This window comes from Gasterosteus aculeatus, chromosome 12, assembly GCF_964276395.1.
Source record: "Gasterosteus aculeatus chromosome 12, fGasAcu3.hap1.1, whole genome shotgun sequence".
Classification (NCBI taxonomy): Eukaryota; Metazoa; Chordata; class Actinopteri; order Perciformes; family Gasterosteidae; genus Gasterosteus; species Gasterosteus aculeatus.
Genome location: NC_135700.1, coordinates 5,215,796 through 5,233,597, shown reverse-complemented (window position 1 = coordinate 5,233,597; position 17,802 = coordinate 5,215,796). Strand labels below are relative to the sequence as shown.

At 46.6% G+C, this 17,802-nt stretch overlaps 2 protein-coding genes across 5 annotated transcripts in view; one reads left to right on the top strand and one right to left on the bottom strand.

Annotated features, from left to right (window-relative positions):
* Nucleotides 1–76: 76 nt before the first annotated feature.
* Nucleotides 77–7,313, bottom strand: txlng (taxilin gamma). Of its 4 annotated transcripts, none has more exons than XM_078085303.1 (11): nt 7,012–7,313; nt 5,417–5,525; nt 4,980–5,115; nt 4,242–4,333; nt 3,879–4,049; nt 3,152–3,346; nt 2,774–2,893; nt 2,619–2,693; nt 2,430–2,522; nt 2,265–2,360; nt 77–1,688 (listed from the first exon to the last, which is right to left on the bottom strand). In XM_078085303.1, exons 2-11 carry the CDS (start codon nt 5,507–5,509, stop codon nt 1,362–1,364), a joined length of 1,398 nt encoding a protein of 465 aa, XP_077941429.1. In that variant the 5' UTR covers nt 5,510–5,525; nt 7,012–7,313; the 3' UTR covers nt 77–1,361. The 4 variants fall into 4 exon arrangements, with proteins under 4 accessions (XP_077941429.1, XP_077941431.1, XP_077941430.1 ...); XM_078085305.1 differs by having other exon boundaries at nt 5,025–5,115; XM_078085304.1 differs by having other exon boundaries at nt 6,479–7,015.
* Nucleotides 7,314–9,708: 2,395 nt separating this feature from the next.
* Nucleotides 9,709–17,802, top strand: part of ccdc102a (coiled-coil domain containing 102A) — a 45,836-nt gene continuing 37,742 nt past the window's right edge. The window contains exon 1 of the mRNA XM_040198715.2: nt 9,709–9,914. The gene's annotated coding sequence lies outside the window, so the exon portion shown is untranslated. The remainder of the gene's footprint in view (nt 9,915–17,802) is intronic.

The window sequence follows — 17,802 nt, the reverse complement described above, 5'->3', positions numbered from 1 at the left end:
ATCACTTGTCATTTTTGGATGCGGATCCACACTTTACTCACAGGAAGGACACAAGATAGAAAGAATTCCAGTCATAGCAAATTCTACAAAATGTTTATTCAAAAGCAAGACAGGACCTTAAGAACATTTTACAATCAGGGGGTGTGGGCTTGTATTTTATTTTTTAGTAAAAAGAGCTCTCTGAAGCTGTGGTGACTCTTTCCTCTTGTTTCACAGTTGGTCTCCCCTGCAGAGGTAGATTCTGACATTACCTGAGAGTCAATCTGGGGCAACGCCAAAAGAAAGTGGAAGCTGAAAGGTCTTCACTTAGAATACTACGCCTGTGTCTGCGCTCACATCAACTTCTTTTAGTCACCAAGAGGTGCTGATCTCCTCGTACAAATTCCAAATGCAGAAGGCGCATAGAAGGAAGTACTCTGCAGGAGAACGTCTGGCAGCACACGCACAAGCTTCCACTACAAAAGGGGAGGAGCTAATGGCGTCTGTTAAAATGCTCAGCGAGGTAACCAGCTGTGCTTTGTCACATGTGGTTGAGTAGACAGAAGAACAAAAAACTTATTTGGAGTAACTGAGTCTTCAATTTCCAAGACCTCGTGGGCACATAAAGCCCTACAGGTAAAGAATGGGATTTTTGGGTTAACGCGATGGTCCTTGTAGGTGGAGCCTGCAGTGCCTTGACAAGAGAACCTTCCCTCTGGTAAGATCTCCCAAAGGCCTCCACACTATTACTGGTTAGGTGTGGTGATCATGGAGCATAAAGGCCTGTCGGGCTAACGCACTTCAACGTTGTTACATCATTTTCAGATGAAGTGAACAGCCTAAGCGCCGTGCACGTTGGTTGGACTGATGAGAAGGAAAACCAAACCACCGTAAACGTATCAGAGTTGTGATGTGATCAAAAATATTTAATACCCTGTGGCCGATACAGACAACAAATGATCCAAAATATGACTGCTCTACTCTGCGTCCCATGATCTCTGCCATCCTACATGAAGGGGCTTATGGTATAATTAACCAATAGTGGAATTACCAATGTAAGACAATAGGCCAAACTCTTTGAGCAGCTTCAACGGAAATACGGTTATGGTACAAAACAGGAAATACCGAGTGGTCGCCATGAGGCCGATCATTACATCCAAAGTGAAGGGGGGGCTGAATCTCAGAACACAATCTTTGATACAATCATTTTATTTCTCTTTGACTATCGCACACAAACATTTTACGGGCTCAGTTGTAATGCGGGAAAACTGGAGAGGCAAGTCTAATAAAAAAAGAAAGATCTCCATCCCCATCGAAGATGATGATTCTGGAGTTGTGTGTGTGTGGAGCCGTCTCACCCACACGGGCCGCGTGGGCCTCGCTCAGTCCAGCTGGGGGGGTTCCGCAGGCTGGCCGGTGGTCGTCGTCATAGCAGCAGCATCAGTGGTTTCCTCGGTAGCGGCCGGTGTGGGGTCCAGTTCCGGCGGTCTCAGAGCCTGGTGCACGCCCTCAGTCTCCGGCTCGTCCTCCTGTCCAGAGCCCGTCGCCTCCTCCTCGTCCTCCTCGGGGGCCCCTTCGTCCCCCGGCTCCTGGAGGAGGCTGAGCTGGTTGTTGAGGTCGTTCCTCTCCTTCTGCAGGGCTCTGCACAGCCGCTCCAGCAGCTCCAGCTTCCCCTGCAGAGCCTTGAAGTGGCCGTCGCGCAGAGTTTTCTACGACACAGCACAACGGGCCTCAGAGGTTCAGTTCAACTTAAGATTATTTTGCCAGCGCTTTTAATGACATCTTTCAAGGCGCGCTCCCCAGGAGACTGAAGCCCTAAAGTAAAAGCTACTCAGGGGATCTTGAGTTGGATGCTTGTTTTCATCGATTTTATAGACAAAAAGGCAACTTTGACCTACAACAGTAAGAGTCCTCTGGAAAGTGTCTATCCAATCAAGTACTCTAATGACTTAAGTTCTCCCTGAAGTCAACTGAAAGAACCGACTAACTCTGTTCAGACGGATCGCAAAGCAAATTTCAGAGGCAACGATAGCAAAGTCGATGGCTTGTACCAAAAGAGGGGAAATGTTTTAACTTGAGCAGAAGATTTGAGATTCTCGGGGCTCGATTAATAAACCTTGTAGAAACTGGAAGACTGGAGGAAAGCGGGATTAGGGTACTTTTCCCAAATGATTGACCATTCTCCTTTTTATTGGACATTCCCATGTGTCTCACTGCTGTTCTAGAAAAGCTGGAATAAAGCAAAAGATACAAATACGATAACGTGCGTGGGTCGGGGCAGTCACCTCCTCGGCCATCTGCAGCAGCGCCTGGTTGTTACTTTCCCATTTGGTCCTCCACTGCGTCGTTTCCTTCTCCAGCTTCTTGATCTTCTTGGTCATCTGGGAGGCAAAGCCAGACGGTTAGCGGCAAAAGGGGGAAGGCGGGGGACAGAAGCACTCGTCAGTCACCTTCTCCATCTCCTGTCGGAAGGTGGTGAAGACCTCGTTGCTTTTGGCCAGGGTGCTCTGAAACTCCTCGAACTTGTCCATGTACAGGGAGAGCTGTGGAGGGGAAGAGGGGGGCGAGGAGAGGAAAGGTCAGCGCCACACCTGCCAGCGGGGCCGACACGGCGATTCCTCCGTACCGCCGGTGCTCACCTGCTGCTTGAGCTGCGTCTCTTGCTCCTTCATCACCTCACACTTGCGCCTGGACTCCGTGGCGTCCTTCAGCAGCTGGAGCGTCACATGACGTTGGTTAGTCCGGCGCTCCGGAGCACCGCCAAACACCACGCGCTGATTTCGGATGTACTCACAAAGTCTCGCTCCCTCTGCTGCTTCTCCTCCACCTCTCGCATCATCTCGGTGATCCTCTGCAGCTTGGCGTCCATCAGCTGCTGCTGGAGCTCCTTGTGCTTGAACACCTTGTCTATGTGCTGCAAGACAGGGAAGGGGGGACACATTTCACGCCACGTTAGGCTGGATGAAGCCGCTACGTGGATGACGTTCTCTAAAACCTAACTAGACATGTTTCAAGTTTATTAAAGTGGCCAAAATAATCTTTTTCTTTGTTGTGATTCAAGTTCCGCATGAAAACAAAACAGTCTCAACCACCCGGATTCCTGCTGCGTTTGCAGTGGAGGCCACGGGGGGGGGGCGTGAAGACGCTGCTGCGTTTGCTTTGTGCACCGTACCTCCTCCCGCAGCTCGTACTGCTCGATGAGCTTCTTGAGCTTCTCGGCCAGCTCCATGTTCTCCTGCCTCAGCTTGGCGTTGTGCGAGCTGTGCTGCTCCATCTGCACCTCGATGTCGCTCAGGGTCATCTGGAAGTGCAGCATGGCCTCCTTTCGCTGCTCCTCGTACTCACGGGACCGCTGGCCGTTTTCCTCCTGGGGGGGGGACAGACGGGGGGAAATGGCATCATGTAAGCAGAGAAGTGCTGCGCCTTGAAGCATTGTTGTTGTCAGGCAGCCATGCGTTTGGACCATCGCCATCTTGTTGGAACCCGTGGACAGAAGCGACCATATTTGGACTGAGGAGGAGGGCGTAGACTCATAAGGCTCTGATGGCGGTAGTGACCTGTCAATCATGAGGTAACCCCGCCCTGAAGCATACCCTGCTTTATGTTCCACTTTACTCTAAATGGACCATCATCTACTAGATAAACATCATGCTGTGTTGAAGACGTGAAACTAAAGGTTGAGACCATAAACTCATGTTTACTGAGGGAATAATTAAGTCACAAGTGGAGTATTTTTCTCATAAACATCCAAAAACAGGACATATTTTCGCAACCATTAGCGTCGTCCTGTAATGCAAGCTTCAGCTTCCTAAACTTAAACTGCATCGTTTGAGTCGGTCACGTTTCTTAGAAGCGCCTGTCTGCCACGTGGCGCTGCAGGTCGAGAGGCAGAGGAGTACCTTCAGAGTCTTGTTGTGTCTCTGCAGCTCCCTACAGAGGCTCTCCAGCTTGCTGCGGGCCAGGATGGCCTTGCTGTGCTCCCCCTGCAGGTGGATCTTCTCCTTCACTATCTGAGACTGTTTCTTCTGCAGGGCTTTAAGACGCTTCTGCATGCAGCGGCTCTCCTCCAACTGAGAGAGAACACACACACACATACACATTAGGGTTCAACCTTTCTTTGAAAAAGAAAAGCACACTTGCTTGTTTGACGAACACGGCCTATTAATTGCTCGTGTGATTTACAATACAGATGGGACATTCCTGAGGAAAGACAGCAGCCAGGGTGGACTTCCTAAATGTCTCAGGGCAGATGTTCAGCTTACCAAGTCTGCATATTTCTTGCACAAGGCAGCCAGTTTCTCCTCAGGAGTGGTCAGGGAGTTCAGAGCATGCATCAAAAGAACGACCTCCCTCCCTGAAACAGGAACCACAACAACATGAGGGGGAAACGGAGAACATATTGGGATGTTTTCTCTGGTCAGTGCCGGTAGACCCTTCATTCACTCACAAGGCTGCAGAGAAACCAGAAAACACATGCTAATCCAGTAATGAGCCATTAGGAGCATTATTCTAACCAAAGATAATGTTCCTCCTGTCATTGTAATGATATCAGACAACTACTTTATTAGCAGTAAGATGATAATACGTTTATCAGGAACTTTCCCAGGAAAAGGTTTTTAGAACTTACCGTAATACATATGTTCTGGTATTTTCTAACCAAAGATACAATTATGTTTGTTATTGTGTTCTATTCATGCGGAAATAATGTCAAAATGTTCCATCTGAGAAAGCAACCACCTACGCGTCTCTTCATATTACTATTGAACTCAACAAAGCTCATGCTGCATTACCATGGTACTTAATATTTACATGTACATCTGTTGCTGAGTTTAGGATTATTAAGATATGGAATACCTAATATAGCAGATTGACAATCTCCGTTTAAGTAGTATTTGTTCCTGACTTCATAAAACGGACGTGCAGCCTGCAGAGATATGACTTAAGAAAAGAACAACCTAAATGTGACGAGGCGCTCGCAAGATTCACTGTAGCGTTCCTACCGAACGCTTTGTCGTCTCCGGCCTTGAGGTCGAGCTCCGCCTCACCCAGGTCGGTGGGACTGTCCTCTCTGCCCGGAGTCTCCCCCCTCTCCTCCTCGGCACAGCAGAGCCCCAAACCAAAGTCTGCGACCTCCTCCTGATAAAACACACACACACGTACAAGACATTAGGATTCACAGATGGTTCCTGAATTTGTCCCTAAAATGGGGCTTGTTTTAGACAATTGTATGCAGGCAAAATTGTGAGAGAATTTTGGCTTATGGCAAATACAAAAAAGGGATTCCTTTTAGTACCCCGGATGAAAAGCTACTTTTGCAGCTAATTGATCACAACTCATTAACCATTTAAAACTGGTAATAGTACTTGAAACAAAAAAAAACAGCCTGACCAATGAGCTTATTCAGAAAAACACACACACATCAGGAGCGTTTGTTTACCTGACATGGGCTGTCCAGGTCGGGTGGAGAGTCACTACCTCCAACTATTCTCCGGGTCGCCACATCAATCTCACAAACTCCCGTCGTCTCCATCGGTCCTAATCGCAAGCTAGAGACACAGAGGGAAACAAACAATTCAGATTACGACACGACTGAATGCGTTGTGATACCAGCGATGGGCAGCAGACGTCACATTCACATTGAATAGTCAAGAGCAAGTAGACTCCATGCGACTCATCGGACACCAAAAAACTAATACACCAAACTGCTAATAGACAGGACGTCACGACACGGAAAATAACACTGCATTCGGTCCATCATGTATTATTTATTCATGTTCAATTCTTTCAAGAGGCAATAAGCGACTATGCACTGTTGCTCATTTTTTTACATTGAACTTATAAGTGGAAATCAAAGCTTGGTTGTTGCGGTATAATCACACAAAACAAAACAAATCAAACTAGATTAAAGTGTATTGTATCTAGCTAGGTGCAAAGCGCATCTTCAGAGTATTCATATGTAGATTATTGATATAGTGATTACAGAAAATACAACTTCTCACTTAGTGTGCTTAGTAGTTGAAAGGACTAGTTCACGTTAACTGCCAGTCAACATACATGTGATCCGAGTGAGCACGTTAAAGAGACTAACGCGATGTGGTAGTGGTGGACCTGTGTGTGTGTGTGTGTGTGTGTGTGTGTGTGTGTGTGTGTCAGCGGCGCGTGTAAAAGCAGAGCCAACTTCCAGATTCCTGCCCAACTCAGCGACATGCTGCGGTACGTTAGTCAGCTAAGCTAGCAACGTAGCTAAGTTAAATCCATGTAACCATGTAACGATTTAGGAGGATCTCTTTTAAGAGAACAAACGGTTACCTTAAAACTCCATATCCTAAAAACACATGCCTGTAGCGAGGACTAAGATCTTTAAACGCAGCAGTGTTAAACGGGGTTGAAGTGTTAAATTGCTAACGTTTACCAACTTAAAACAAGTTGAAATACTAAAGGGGTGCGCACTTGTATTATAACAGGTACACCGAATATATATATACACGAGTAATCTTACATGTACTAACGCCCTTGATGCGTGTAGTCTCAGGAAAGTTGTTTATTATATAAACGACGTAATGATAAATCTCTGACATTTGGTGTGACGTTCGGCCGACACCGGACAGAGTGGCGCGTGCGGTTCCTGGTCCCTGTTAGCGAGCTAACGTCACTTAGCAACACGCACACACACATTTCACTATGTATCTGTTACCAAACGGCAGTTAACACTAGCAGCGTGCGCGCACAGCACAGCTGGTTCATTATCCGCAGTACGGCGGGGAAGTGTAACGCAAATGGCTAACGTAAGATAACGAGTGTGCTTTCGCTATCGGGGCTGATGCTAATCTTGTGCTCACGGCTATCGGCGGCTAGCCCCGCTGGCTAACACCAGAAGTGAACTTTACTTCGCCAAATAGCAAACGTGTCATTGCGAAAGCTAGACGTTCCGGCCGATACTGACGGGTCACGTACTGCGCTGAAGTTGTGTAAAAGGATCACGATAAAATAGCACAAAAACAAATAGGTTGGTGAAATCGCTTGAGCGCTTACCTGTGTTTTTACACTGGCTGGAAGCAGGACACGGTGATCAAGCTAACGGAGCACTGTCCAATAACAGGGACCACTTCCGGTCCAGCACGTTTTTTTTACCACACCAGTTGTATTTAGACTAGTAATAATAATAATAATAGTCATCATAAATATTGATTGGCTGTGGTCATGTTAGCTACTGTGGTAGCTGTAAGTGCCGTAATTTAGTTAAGCAGAAATGCCTTATTAGGCTGATAATTAAATTAATGAATGATCTCATGTCTTTTGCCCATGCTAATAACAATTGATGATGCTTTTAATCTGAGAGTCGCAACCTCACACTTCCGGGTAATGACGTAAACTTGATGCTGTGAAAGTCAAAACCAAAAGCGAAAATCTCTTGAGCTTTTCTTTTCCTGGCACGTTAGAGACTCCCATCGACAATATACATACTTACAATATCTAAGCATTTTATCCAATTAAAATCATCGCATTGGTTTAACGGCAACTTTTAATGTTGATGTCATTTAATTCGCCTCCTAAATGCTTATCATTTTTTCTCCTCAGTAAGTTGTAACATATCTAACAAGTAGAAGTTAGCATTCAAATTATGTATGGAAAGTAGGTAGCATTTTAATAACTCATATAAGAGAGAAAAAAACAAATAGGTTCAGCAAACTAATAATTTATGGATCCCCCACATGAAATTAAAATCACCTGGAGAGTTCAATGGTCTGAGCCGGAAGGCAAAGCTCTCGATCTACCGGTCAATCTTCGTTCCTACCCTCACCTATGGTCATGAAGGATGGGTCATGACCGAAAGAACTAGGTCACGGGTACAAGCGGCCGAAATGGGTTTCCTCAGGAGAGTGGCTGGCGTCTCCCTTAGGGATAGGGTGAGAAGCTCAGCCATTCGCGAGGAGCTCGGAGTAGAGCCGCTGCTCCTTTGCGTCGAAAGGAGCCAGTTGAGGTGGTTTGGGCATCTGGTGAGGACGCCCCCTGGGCGCCTCCCTAGGGAGGTGTTTCAGGCACGGCCAGCTGGGAAGAGGCCCCGGGGAAGACCCAGGACTAGGTGGAGAGATTATATCTCTGCACTGGCCTGGGAACGCCTTGGGATCCCCCAGTCAGAGCTGGTAGATGTGGCCCGGGAAAGGGAAGTTTGGGGTCCCCTGCTGGAGCTGTTGCCCCCGCGACCCGACCCCGGATAAGCGGTTGAAGATGGATGGTTGGATGGAGTTCAATGGGTCACTAGGGAACACTACATTAGCACGTGGAATGTGCGCCAAATGATGGATCCTACATGTAATGTAAAGTAAAGTTAAAAGTAATTTTTAAAGTAAAATAAAAATGTCCCTTTGTGTTAGGAAATAGAGGACCAGAAGTACATTTCTCCCTGTTATGAGTTTACATTTGGAATGCCAAATGCAGAGTGGCCTTCTGCTTTTGGCACAGCTGGATAACGGATAACCATTACAGTTAAGAAGTAACCACTTCCAGTTTACGTTACGATTCTTGCCAATGGATACACACAGAACACCACGCCTTTTCCTGATTCTGGGATTACAGCAAGAGCAAAGCCATCGGCCGTACTCATACGATGGATGAACAAGAACTGTTATCATACTGTACATCGACAAAATACACAGTGAACAGTCTTGTCTTCGCCACGAGGGGGCGCCCGTGGTGCCTTTTTTCTTTCACACGTGTATGTAACCCGTTGTCATAGTGGATGGAGTCTCAGGGGACTTGGCTGGTGTGTTGTCTTTAGTTCAGGACACATCCACACTGACCAAAGCAACTCCATACTGGCCCAGTGTAACATTCCCACATACCTGAGGTATTTAGACCTTTCATGACTCCATAAATCTTTTCAAATAGATCTTTCATTATTTACAGATCATAACAATGGGGCCTGAGCAGAGACGTGTAAAAAGGCCCCAAAGCACCAAGAACTGCCCCCCCCCCAAATACTTTAGCATTCTGCACAACCCCCCCCAAAGGAAATCATCAAAGGAAACCGCTCTGGTCTCACTGGTCAATAGACTGGACAGTTGACAGAACATGAGTAAGCAAATGTTTTGCAAAACTGATAAATCGTCATGTTCGGAAACTGTAAGGAGGCATTTGATCTAAAAACAACAACAGCAACATGCTTCTAAATCATTTCAAATATTAATAATAATAAGAATCATAACACAAAACAGAGATTTAATTTGGTTTATTCTGTAAAAGACAAAAGATCTCTGATTGGGCGTTGAAAGTATGAACAGTGTTACGTTGTATAACTGATAACAGATCTTTGGCTGATTCAAATATTTATTTAATCAGGCTTTCTCGTTGTGATTATGACCTCAGGAACACAATCTGCACAACGGAAATAAAGAACACCACACAATAAAAAGTAATTCGAAATAATTAAAGTTACATTTCTTTTAAATCACATAGTTAAGTTAAGTGGCATACGATTGAAACCAGCTCTGTCAACACTACTGCGTATACTTCAGGGATATCTAACGGTAATCGTTAGATAATAATTGAATATAGAATATCACACTCCTTAACCTTTTTTCCCGGTGCTACAGTGATTTCAACTGGGAGGTCTTCGCTTCACGGACCAATGAGCGCACGCCTGCGTGCTGGAAACAGAAGCCGATTGGCTCAAACCAGAGTACCGTCGTCACATTCTCAGCCAATTGGTCGGCTGGCTTGTCTTGACCGCCCGAGGCCCGCCCCTTTTCTCTCCTCCGTGAGGACGACGTTCTCCCATCCAGACCGGAGTGGGGAGGAGAAAAACAGGCAGAAAGACAGCAGCTAGCAGACGAAGGTCTGACTGCCGGGAATAAAAACCCAGAGGAACCTCCTGCCGCTTCGCCGGGATCCGCACACGCACCCAGGCGTGTATAACAGCCCCCCCCCCTCCTACGGTACGTCCTCCTCCGCTTTTGTTGCCACAGTCGCCGATAGTTTGAGTCCTCTGTTATAAAGACACAGCGGTGTCAAATGACACGGAAATCATCTCGTTCCGTCCCGTGTGAAACGGCATTCAGCGTCTTTAGTGAGTAGCGAACAGAGCAACGAGTGCTGGGAAGAGAGAGTCCGGGACTTTGTCCATGACGTCTCCTGCTGCGCGAGACACGTTGTTGCTACTAAGAAAAGCTACTTTTCACCGCGAAGTTCACGCCGGCTCCTCCTGCCGCTGCTTATCGACTTTATCAACTGCTTAACTTCCCGTTTTGGTGGTTGTTGTAAATGTGTAACTACCTGCAGTCAGGTTGAAAATGGCTGACTTCCAGAAAGCAGCCTCGAGCAAAAGGGGTTCCCTAACGCGGGGTAACCCCCTTTTTTGGGGGGCGTGAGGTCAGCCCACCTCCATGCGTATGCATGAATGCCACTGCTGCCGTGATCTACACAAGACACGAGGAACATAATACATATATTTAGTGGAAGTTCAGCAAACCGCAATGGCATCCGTGAAGGATGCATCCACCCATAGCGGAACAGGAGAACCCCCCCAGAAGGTGAACGTGTCCCCGTGGAAACCCAATAAGCCTTTGGTACTGGGGCTCACAGTCGCTGAGATGTGGATCTCCTTGGCTGGGGATCCGCTAGGGATCCGCTTCATGTGGATTATGTCACAGAGATCAGGGGGCCGTGTTGCCCCCAGTACGAGTCTCTGGTGTGGCACGGAGGGGAGCATCGTGTTAGACCATCGTGAGCCACCAAAACGCTTTGGCTTTGGTTTCTTGAAATCTACCAAAAATGTCCATTTCGGCGACTTCTTCCAACGAAGATGGTAAAGCGTCTCCTTGCTCGCTTTATTGGCCGTTTCTTAAGATAAAAATGTTTTATCATCAGTTATTTTATTTTTCCTACTTAATGCATACGTGGTTTACTTGCTCAGCAGCCTTCTGGCTTCCTTAAAGGTCAGAGGAACTGAAGCTTTCCTTTGGGCGGAATGTTACGGCACTATAAGAAGGGCCCAACTGGGTTTCGAACCTCCAAACCCCTTCCAGTGTAGACCCTGGGACACGTTGTGGCAGCAGCTTCTCATATTTCAGTGGCAGATTACATCGTCGGCAGGTCATCAGGGATGATCCCACACCGCGAGGTCACTTAGGCCGACAAAGGGTCCACTCCACAAACGGAGCCTGCAGCTACAAGTGGAGTGTGTAGTTTAACGAGACCAGAGTGGTTCAGACTGTTGTGATCTGACTGATCGCAAGTCTCCTGCTCAAAGGATTGCAGGGAGCAAGGGAAGCAAGGTGCTTGTGAAAATGAATGTGTAAAACGGAGTCCAGCGTTTCACAGGGCCAGATGCATCCATCAGGGGAAGAGTAAACCTTAGTGCCCCATCCAGTTTGAGCTATTGCTTGATTTACTTCCAGATGTTGAAAACATTTCGTCATTTTGACAAGGAGATGGAAAAATGTTGACTAGATGCTGAAGCCTTACATTCCCACATGGGTACTGAAAGTCAGGCATTGGGTTGATGCAAGTATTGTAGGTGGTACTTTCCCTCAACTGTAGTGACCAATGGTAATAGAAAAAAAGACTAAACAATGACACAACGTCCCACATCTTTTCCGTTCGTCATAAATAAATGTAATAATTAACCTCCGGTATCAGAACATCTCGCCCTCAGGACGGACCCCCCCGTCTGCTCAGATGTCTCCGTTTGTGCCTGAATTCCAGCGGCAGAACAAAAAAAAGCATTTGTTTTTGTTTCTGTGCTGCAACATTCTGGGTGGTCTGGTGAGTTTGCCTGGATCCTGATTGTCGCTCTTCTCGTGTAGTTTATGTAAACTAACCAGCCCCCCCCCCCATCGCCCCGGCAGACCAACCGACTCCTGCCGCGCAGCCTATGTGCATATTTGCAGTGACCACACGGTCTTCCCAGCCGGTCCCGTCCCCTGCGGGCGGAAAGCGTGCGCAACCTGTTTCCATCGATCCAATCGAATGCCCTCCGTCTTTGAAGCGGTTCAACTCTCCGAACCGCATCTCAGGGAGGGGATGTGAGTTTGTCACAACACAGTGACCTTTACCTCAGGCAGGTAGGAAGGACTTTTGAGATGGTTTGAATCTGGATGTTGGACGAGACGCCGTCACCAACGGCCCTTTGCGGTCGCTCACATCAGGCGGCACCATCTGTTTTGCCGCTTTGCACCTCTGCCAGCCTTCGCTCTGCTCGCCTCATCCTCACCCCCTTCTCTCCCTCTCTCCCTCTCTCTCTCTTTCTCGCCTTCCAGTCGTCCATTCAAACCTTGAACCGGTCCGTCTAATTGGCCCCAAATGTTGGACAAAGAAAAAACAAAGGATCCACCTGCCACTCTCCTAAAATAATGCATGAGCATTACACCGACATGGATGGCGAGTGCCGCTAGGGAAGACCTCTCTGTGCGGTTGTCATGGAAACAACGGCGTGGTGAAAGGGAAAGACAGAACACGTGCTTCTGGTTCAGACACCATGTCTGGTCCTTGTGGCTGTAGCATCAAGTCTGTTTCAATGAATGCGAGGTATTTTTTGTTTAGGATTGACTGTGCGTATGTAAACAAAGCGTCACTGATCAATATGTCTGGGAGCGAGTGAGCTGACACATCAAAAAAGATTGGTTATCGTGCTTTGAGATGCAATCATTCCTCCGTGTCGGTGTTATGTGCTTTGATGTGGTTTCCCATCAGTTGGTCAGCCCGAGACAATACGCAATATTTCAGGAATGCCAAGAGGGCTTCTTCAAATTTTGAACAAACGGCAGAGTGTATTATAGGATGAACTGGGTGGAGTACAAAGGTCACTGTATTGTTTTGATTTGTGCTCAGAAATCGAAAATTCATCGGCTTATAAAATGAGGACATTTTGCAGGAACATGGATGTAAAACCTGTTGGTGAGGCACAAGCATGGTGTAACAAAAAAACATGCATGGGGAGTACTTTGAGTGGCTCGGTCCAACTGTGCAAACGTGATTCAGGTTTCAATCATGTAAAACAAAAAAATCATCTAATAATATTTTTGATTTTTGATAAATGAAAAGCATAGTTTGTAAAATGATGTGACCATTTAGCATCCACAACGTTCCTGGATAGAAACCCGGCTCAGTGGAGCTGCTGCCGCTGTTGGATATCAGTCCTTTGTGAAAATAGACCAGGCTTTGTCCAAAGCTACATTGTACATTGAGTTTAAAATGATTTCTTTTCACAGTGTTTTATTCATTATTTATCATCATTTGGCAAACTACAGCGTGGCGTCTTTTCTCCCGTTTGTGTCCCGTGTCCCTCTGGTAGACCTTTCTCTTTTTGTCCGTCTTCCTGTGTGGGACATCAACATCCTCTCCATTGTCGCCCCACCCTGCTGCAGCTCAGGCCCGAAACCGGAGGAGGCTCCTCCATTGTGTTATTGAGTCCGCTCCAACACGTCCCTCCTACCCATCGCTTCTCCCTTTTGCCCTCAAAGGAAGGCGTGTGTGTGCATGTGTGTGCGCTGCTGACCGGTCCAGGGCCGTAACGCCTTGGTGAGAATGCCGTCATATTTGCTCCGGTGCGGTCGGGAGCAGCTGGTGAGTAGCTGGCGCCCTGGATGCCAGGGTGACCGTGTACCTTCAGCCCCCCCCCCCGCTCTCCTCCCAGCTGGTCCCCTCTCAGCCACCTAGCTCTTTTTCGCCTGGCTTCTTGAAAAGGAACCTTTCGCTCTCCATCTCGGTGAGCTGTCAGACCCCTCGGAGGTCTCGGATGTCAGCTTGTTGCCTGCGTCTTTTTGAGAAGCAGCAGGAGACAAAATCTGACTCAAACTGGACCGCTGTTGATTATCTGCACATCCTGCCCTCATCATAACGGATTAATAACACAGTCAGCCATCTCAGTGTGAAATAAAAGTGTTACTGACCATCATTATCCACCTACATTCAGTCATGTGATCATGTTGCTGTGCACAACTAATCCATCCATTTTGGCAGGATGGTGACAGCACCTCTTAACGGCTAACGAACAACGCTTCCTGTCGGCTACATTATGATGCCTTCAGGCGGTTCCGTGAAAATAAGAATTGAGCGAAGGTGAATCTTGGTTATCGTGACAAATTCCAACTCAATCTCATACAATGTGTGTGTGTGTTTAACCTAAATCCAGGTGTTTGAAGGAGATGTTTTCACAACAGCATGAATGGATATTAAAGATGAATCATGACCTGTTTATAATACCTCTAATGAAAACCATTACATCATTAAAACCTCTAATTACAATCTTTTTATTGCCTCAGTATTTAAAATTTGTGTTTTTATAAAGACAAAAAACAATTGTTGATCGTACAAACTAGCGGATGAACAGATTTTCGCAACAGTGGCAAAGAAAACAATCTGGATTCTTGGAGACCAACTGCTATAATCAAAAAACATGAATGGATCATCAATAATCGGCAATTAGTATCGTAAGCAATGAACATAATCAGGGATCTCTAATATGTAATATTCCTCCCCTTTGTTAAGTATTGTGCTGATCTGCGATTTGATCCGCGATCCGATCCGAACCCTCTCTTTTATGATCCCTAACAGAGATTGGATTCATACCCAAGCAGAAAAAGATCTGGTAGACTGTTGACAATGGGAAAGGAAAAGGAGGCCTTGTCCCGGACATCCTCAGAGACAGAGCGTGTTCATCGGTGCCCAGGCTGACAGATACACGCTGCGACGCGCCCATTTGTTCATGTTGCATTCACTATATTTGGCGGTTTAATGTCCTTCCACGGCGGGACGAGCTTTTTGCACTCAGCTGTACTTCCGTTGCCAAACTGCCATGCTGACGTCCGAGGTGTGATTAGAGAGAGGTGGAGGTGTTGGCAAGTTACTCTGCAGCCGCTCAGAGACTGTGATTGGGAGCCGCGACTGGAAAGAATCGGTTTTCATTTCTATTCATCTGCCTCCAAAATAGAGGGGCTTGCGCAGGGTGTGGTTTTTGTGATTTTCTTGGGTTTAGGATTGTAGCCTGCTTATAAAACAACGGACCCAGCAGAACTCAAATGAACTGTTCACGCGTGGGCCCCTATCATCTTCTGTAATTTCCAAATTCAGTGAGCCGCCGTCACCGTTGGTCGCGCACGCCGCAGGGTGGCCCCCGTTAGCGGACACGTGTGTGTACATGCACATGCAATCCCCTGTGGCTTGGTTTGACTGGTCTCATGGAGGGTTCTCAGACTTATGAAACGGAGGCAGTCAGGGGAGCTCCAGTGGGAGTGAAGCCGGTGTTCTACGGAGTGTGTGTGTGTGTGTGTGTGCGTCTATGTTTAGCTGTTTGTTTAGGACTTGGTAATTACGGCTGGTAGCAGATGTTGAGTCAGAGCAAGTAGAGGAATGCCTTTGGTCCGCTCCTGTCACTGCAACGTTTTTTTCTCAAATGCATTCAAACTGTGTCGTGTACATTCTGTTGCTTGAAGTATGTGCATTTTCATTTAACTGCCGGCGTGTTTGCATGTGGAAACATACACGGCCTCCTGCCCGGCTCCTGAAGTAAAGACCAAACCAGAACTTGTCTTATTACGCACACGTGCGCGTGACTGAGCGCGGCACGGGCTTCCTGTTGGAGCCGACCTGCCCGATGACATCATCATCGCCGGCTACTTCTGGTGGCCTCCAGGTGATCTGGCTTCCAGATGTGGAGAATGGGAGCAGCAGATGGTGGGCTGTTTTTTCTTGATAATGATCATCCTGCTGAACCAGTGACCTGTGGTCGCCGTCTGGAGCCGCGTCCCAGTCTATCAGACCGACATTCCAAACCAATTCAGTGAGCTGGTGATGTCTTTTTATGGACCTTAACAGGATTTAAGTATTTGCTGAGGTATGGATTCATTCATTTGTGCAATTTAGTTCATTGCAGCTGGCAGTTTGTCACTTCTTTGTAAATTTGATTTGGTGTCACTTTGGCGTCGCGTCTTGTAATGCGACCTCAGTGGGAGTTAGTCGTGAATGCGCCGCGTGTTGTGAAAAGCAGAATGCTCAGACAACATTTCAAGTAAGTTGAATGCTTTTGAATGTTTTATTTGTTTTCAGTCAAGGACTTAAATCTGGGGGAAATTCGTTTGAGCCAAACTGTTAATGAGTTCTTCGTGGGTTGAAAGAGTCAACAGCGTCTTCACTCCATTCTTCCAAAGGAGAAGCATCGTAGCATCTCTAATTACTTAACCAACGACCGAGGAAGCAGTCCTTCAGCAAGCCTTTGTTTCCAGGGTTTTTCCCCGTTGGAGATCCTCACCAACCAGCTTTTTCTTGTGGTCAGCGGGAGAAGTATTTACAGGTTGGCCGCGTCCCCGTCGCTGTCCTGCCTGCTGACGTCCCGCGGATCACAGATGCACAAATGGCCCTGAGGGGTCGCAGGGCGTCTCCCATGGATGTACCTCCGGAACATTTACTGGTGGCCGCTCTTGGCTGTTGAGGCTCAGCGAGATCGTGGTAATTGGTCCCAGCGGGGCTGATCCCGCTGAGCAGTTAGCATGTTAAACTGCTCCGCTTCCTTTTTACAATCTCCATAAGTCATAAATATGTCCATATGTTTTGCTAACGCGTGCAGTAGGCGTGTGCGTAAAGAGCTTTGTTTGAGTCGACTTCAGTCAAACATCCTATACTCGTACAATGTATGTATCGCAAGGATATTATAGATCTATGAATTTCCTTTTTTATGCACCAGTTATCAAGATGATAAAGCCTTCAAGTGCCTTTAACCTGCATTGTTTTAATGGCTATCACAAGGCGACTCCATTGGTTGCATAAAGATGTCCTGTTTCATGGAAGTCAATGGGGAAGTGGCTCCACTTCTCATTAAACTTGAGTTTGTGGTCCATTAGTTACTCTAAGATTCTTTATTTAATATTTATTTTGCGGCTTGTGCAAAGTAAGGCGTTTCAGAAGAAGTCTACTAAACTACAGCTGCTGAGGAACAGCTTACGATGATCCAAACATACACAAGGATACTTCGGGGTGCGATAGTTTTGTCAGCTACGTGAATGTAGTTGAAGAAAGTCTGAGGGACTGTTTTCTTTTAGAGCAGTACACATTTTAGGTCCGTACCTAAAGCCACGGCCCTTGGCTTTTCCTAAAGGAGACACTAGTGTGTTTGCAGACACCCCCCCACCCCCCCCAACCCAGCTCACAGACAGATTTACCCGGCTTTAACGCTCAATTGCATCTGCTGTTGCTCAGAAAACCCCAAACCCACGTGCCTCTGTGGAGTATCACAGAAACAAAGGTCATATTAAGTTCTCTAATCCCCCTCTGCTCCAACAACAAGTGCTTACAGAGCGCCCTTATCTCGCTCTTCATCCACTGCCTGTCTACGCTGCAGTAGGATGGACAGACTACACTGCTGTCACTCTCTTACTTCAGCGTAAACGTTCCGTTTTCTAGAAGTATAATTTAGTTTGATGCTTCAGAAAAGAAAATACCGTTGTAGCTCAGGTGTGTCCTATTTACTGGGGTAGTCAACAACGTTTCCATTGTTTCCGTAAGGCTCTTGCCTTATCGGTTGGTAAAAAACTATGAAGTACTATGAAGAATAAAGAAGTGTAGCTCGTAGATTTTCCAAGGCGGGCACGGCAAGGATCTGTAAACTCATATCTCATTCACGGACTACTTTATTACCTTTTTACAAGGCTTGTAAAGAAAGTCAAGTATCAGCATTTTTTTTAACTTAAATTAATATCTTTTCCTGTTTCCTAAGCATTTAAAAGACAATTGGCCTTCCCTTTGTAATCCCTAGACATAAACAGCACTTTTATTAGTGAACTATATATATATATATATATATATATATATATATATATATATATGACAGTC

What these genes read in the sequence shown, in the direction of transcription:
- txlng (XM_078085303.1), bottom strand. Translation starts at nt 5,509, where the DNA reads ATGGAGACGACGGGAGTTTGTGAGATTGATGTGGCGACCCGGAGAATA. An exon ending in ACCTGGACAGCCCATGTCAG is followed by an intron (nt 5,116 to 5,416) that starts GTAAACAAACGC and finishes GTGTTTTATCAG; the next exon opens with GAGGAGGTCGCAGACTTTGG. An exon ending in GCAAGAAATATGCAGACTTG is followed by an intron (nt 4,050 to 4,241) that starts GTAAGCTGAACA and finishes GTTCTCTCTCAG; the next exon opens with TTGGAGGAGAGCCGCTGCAT.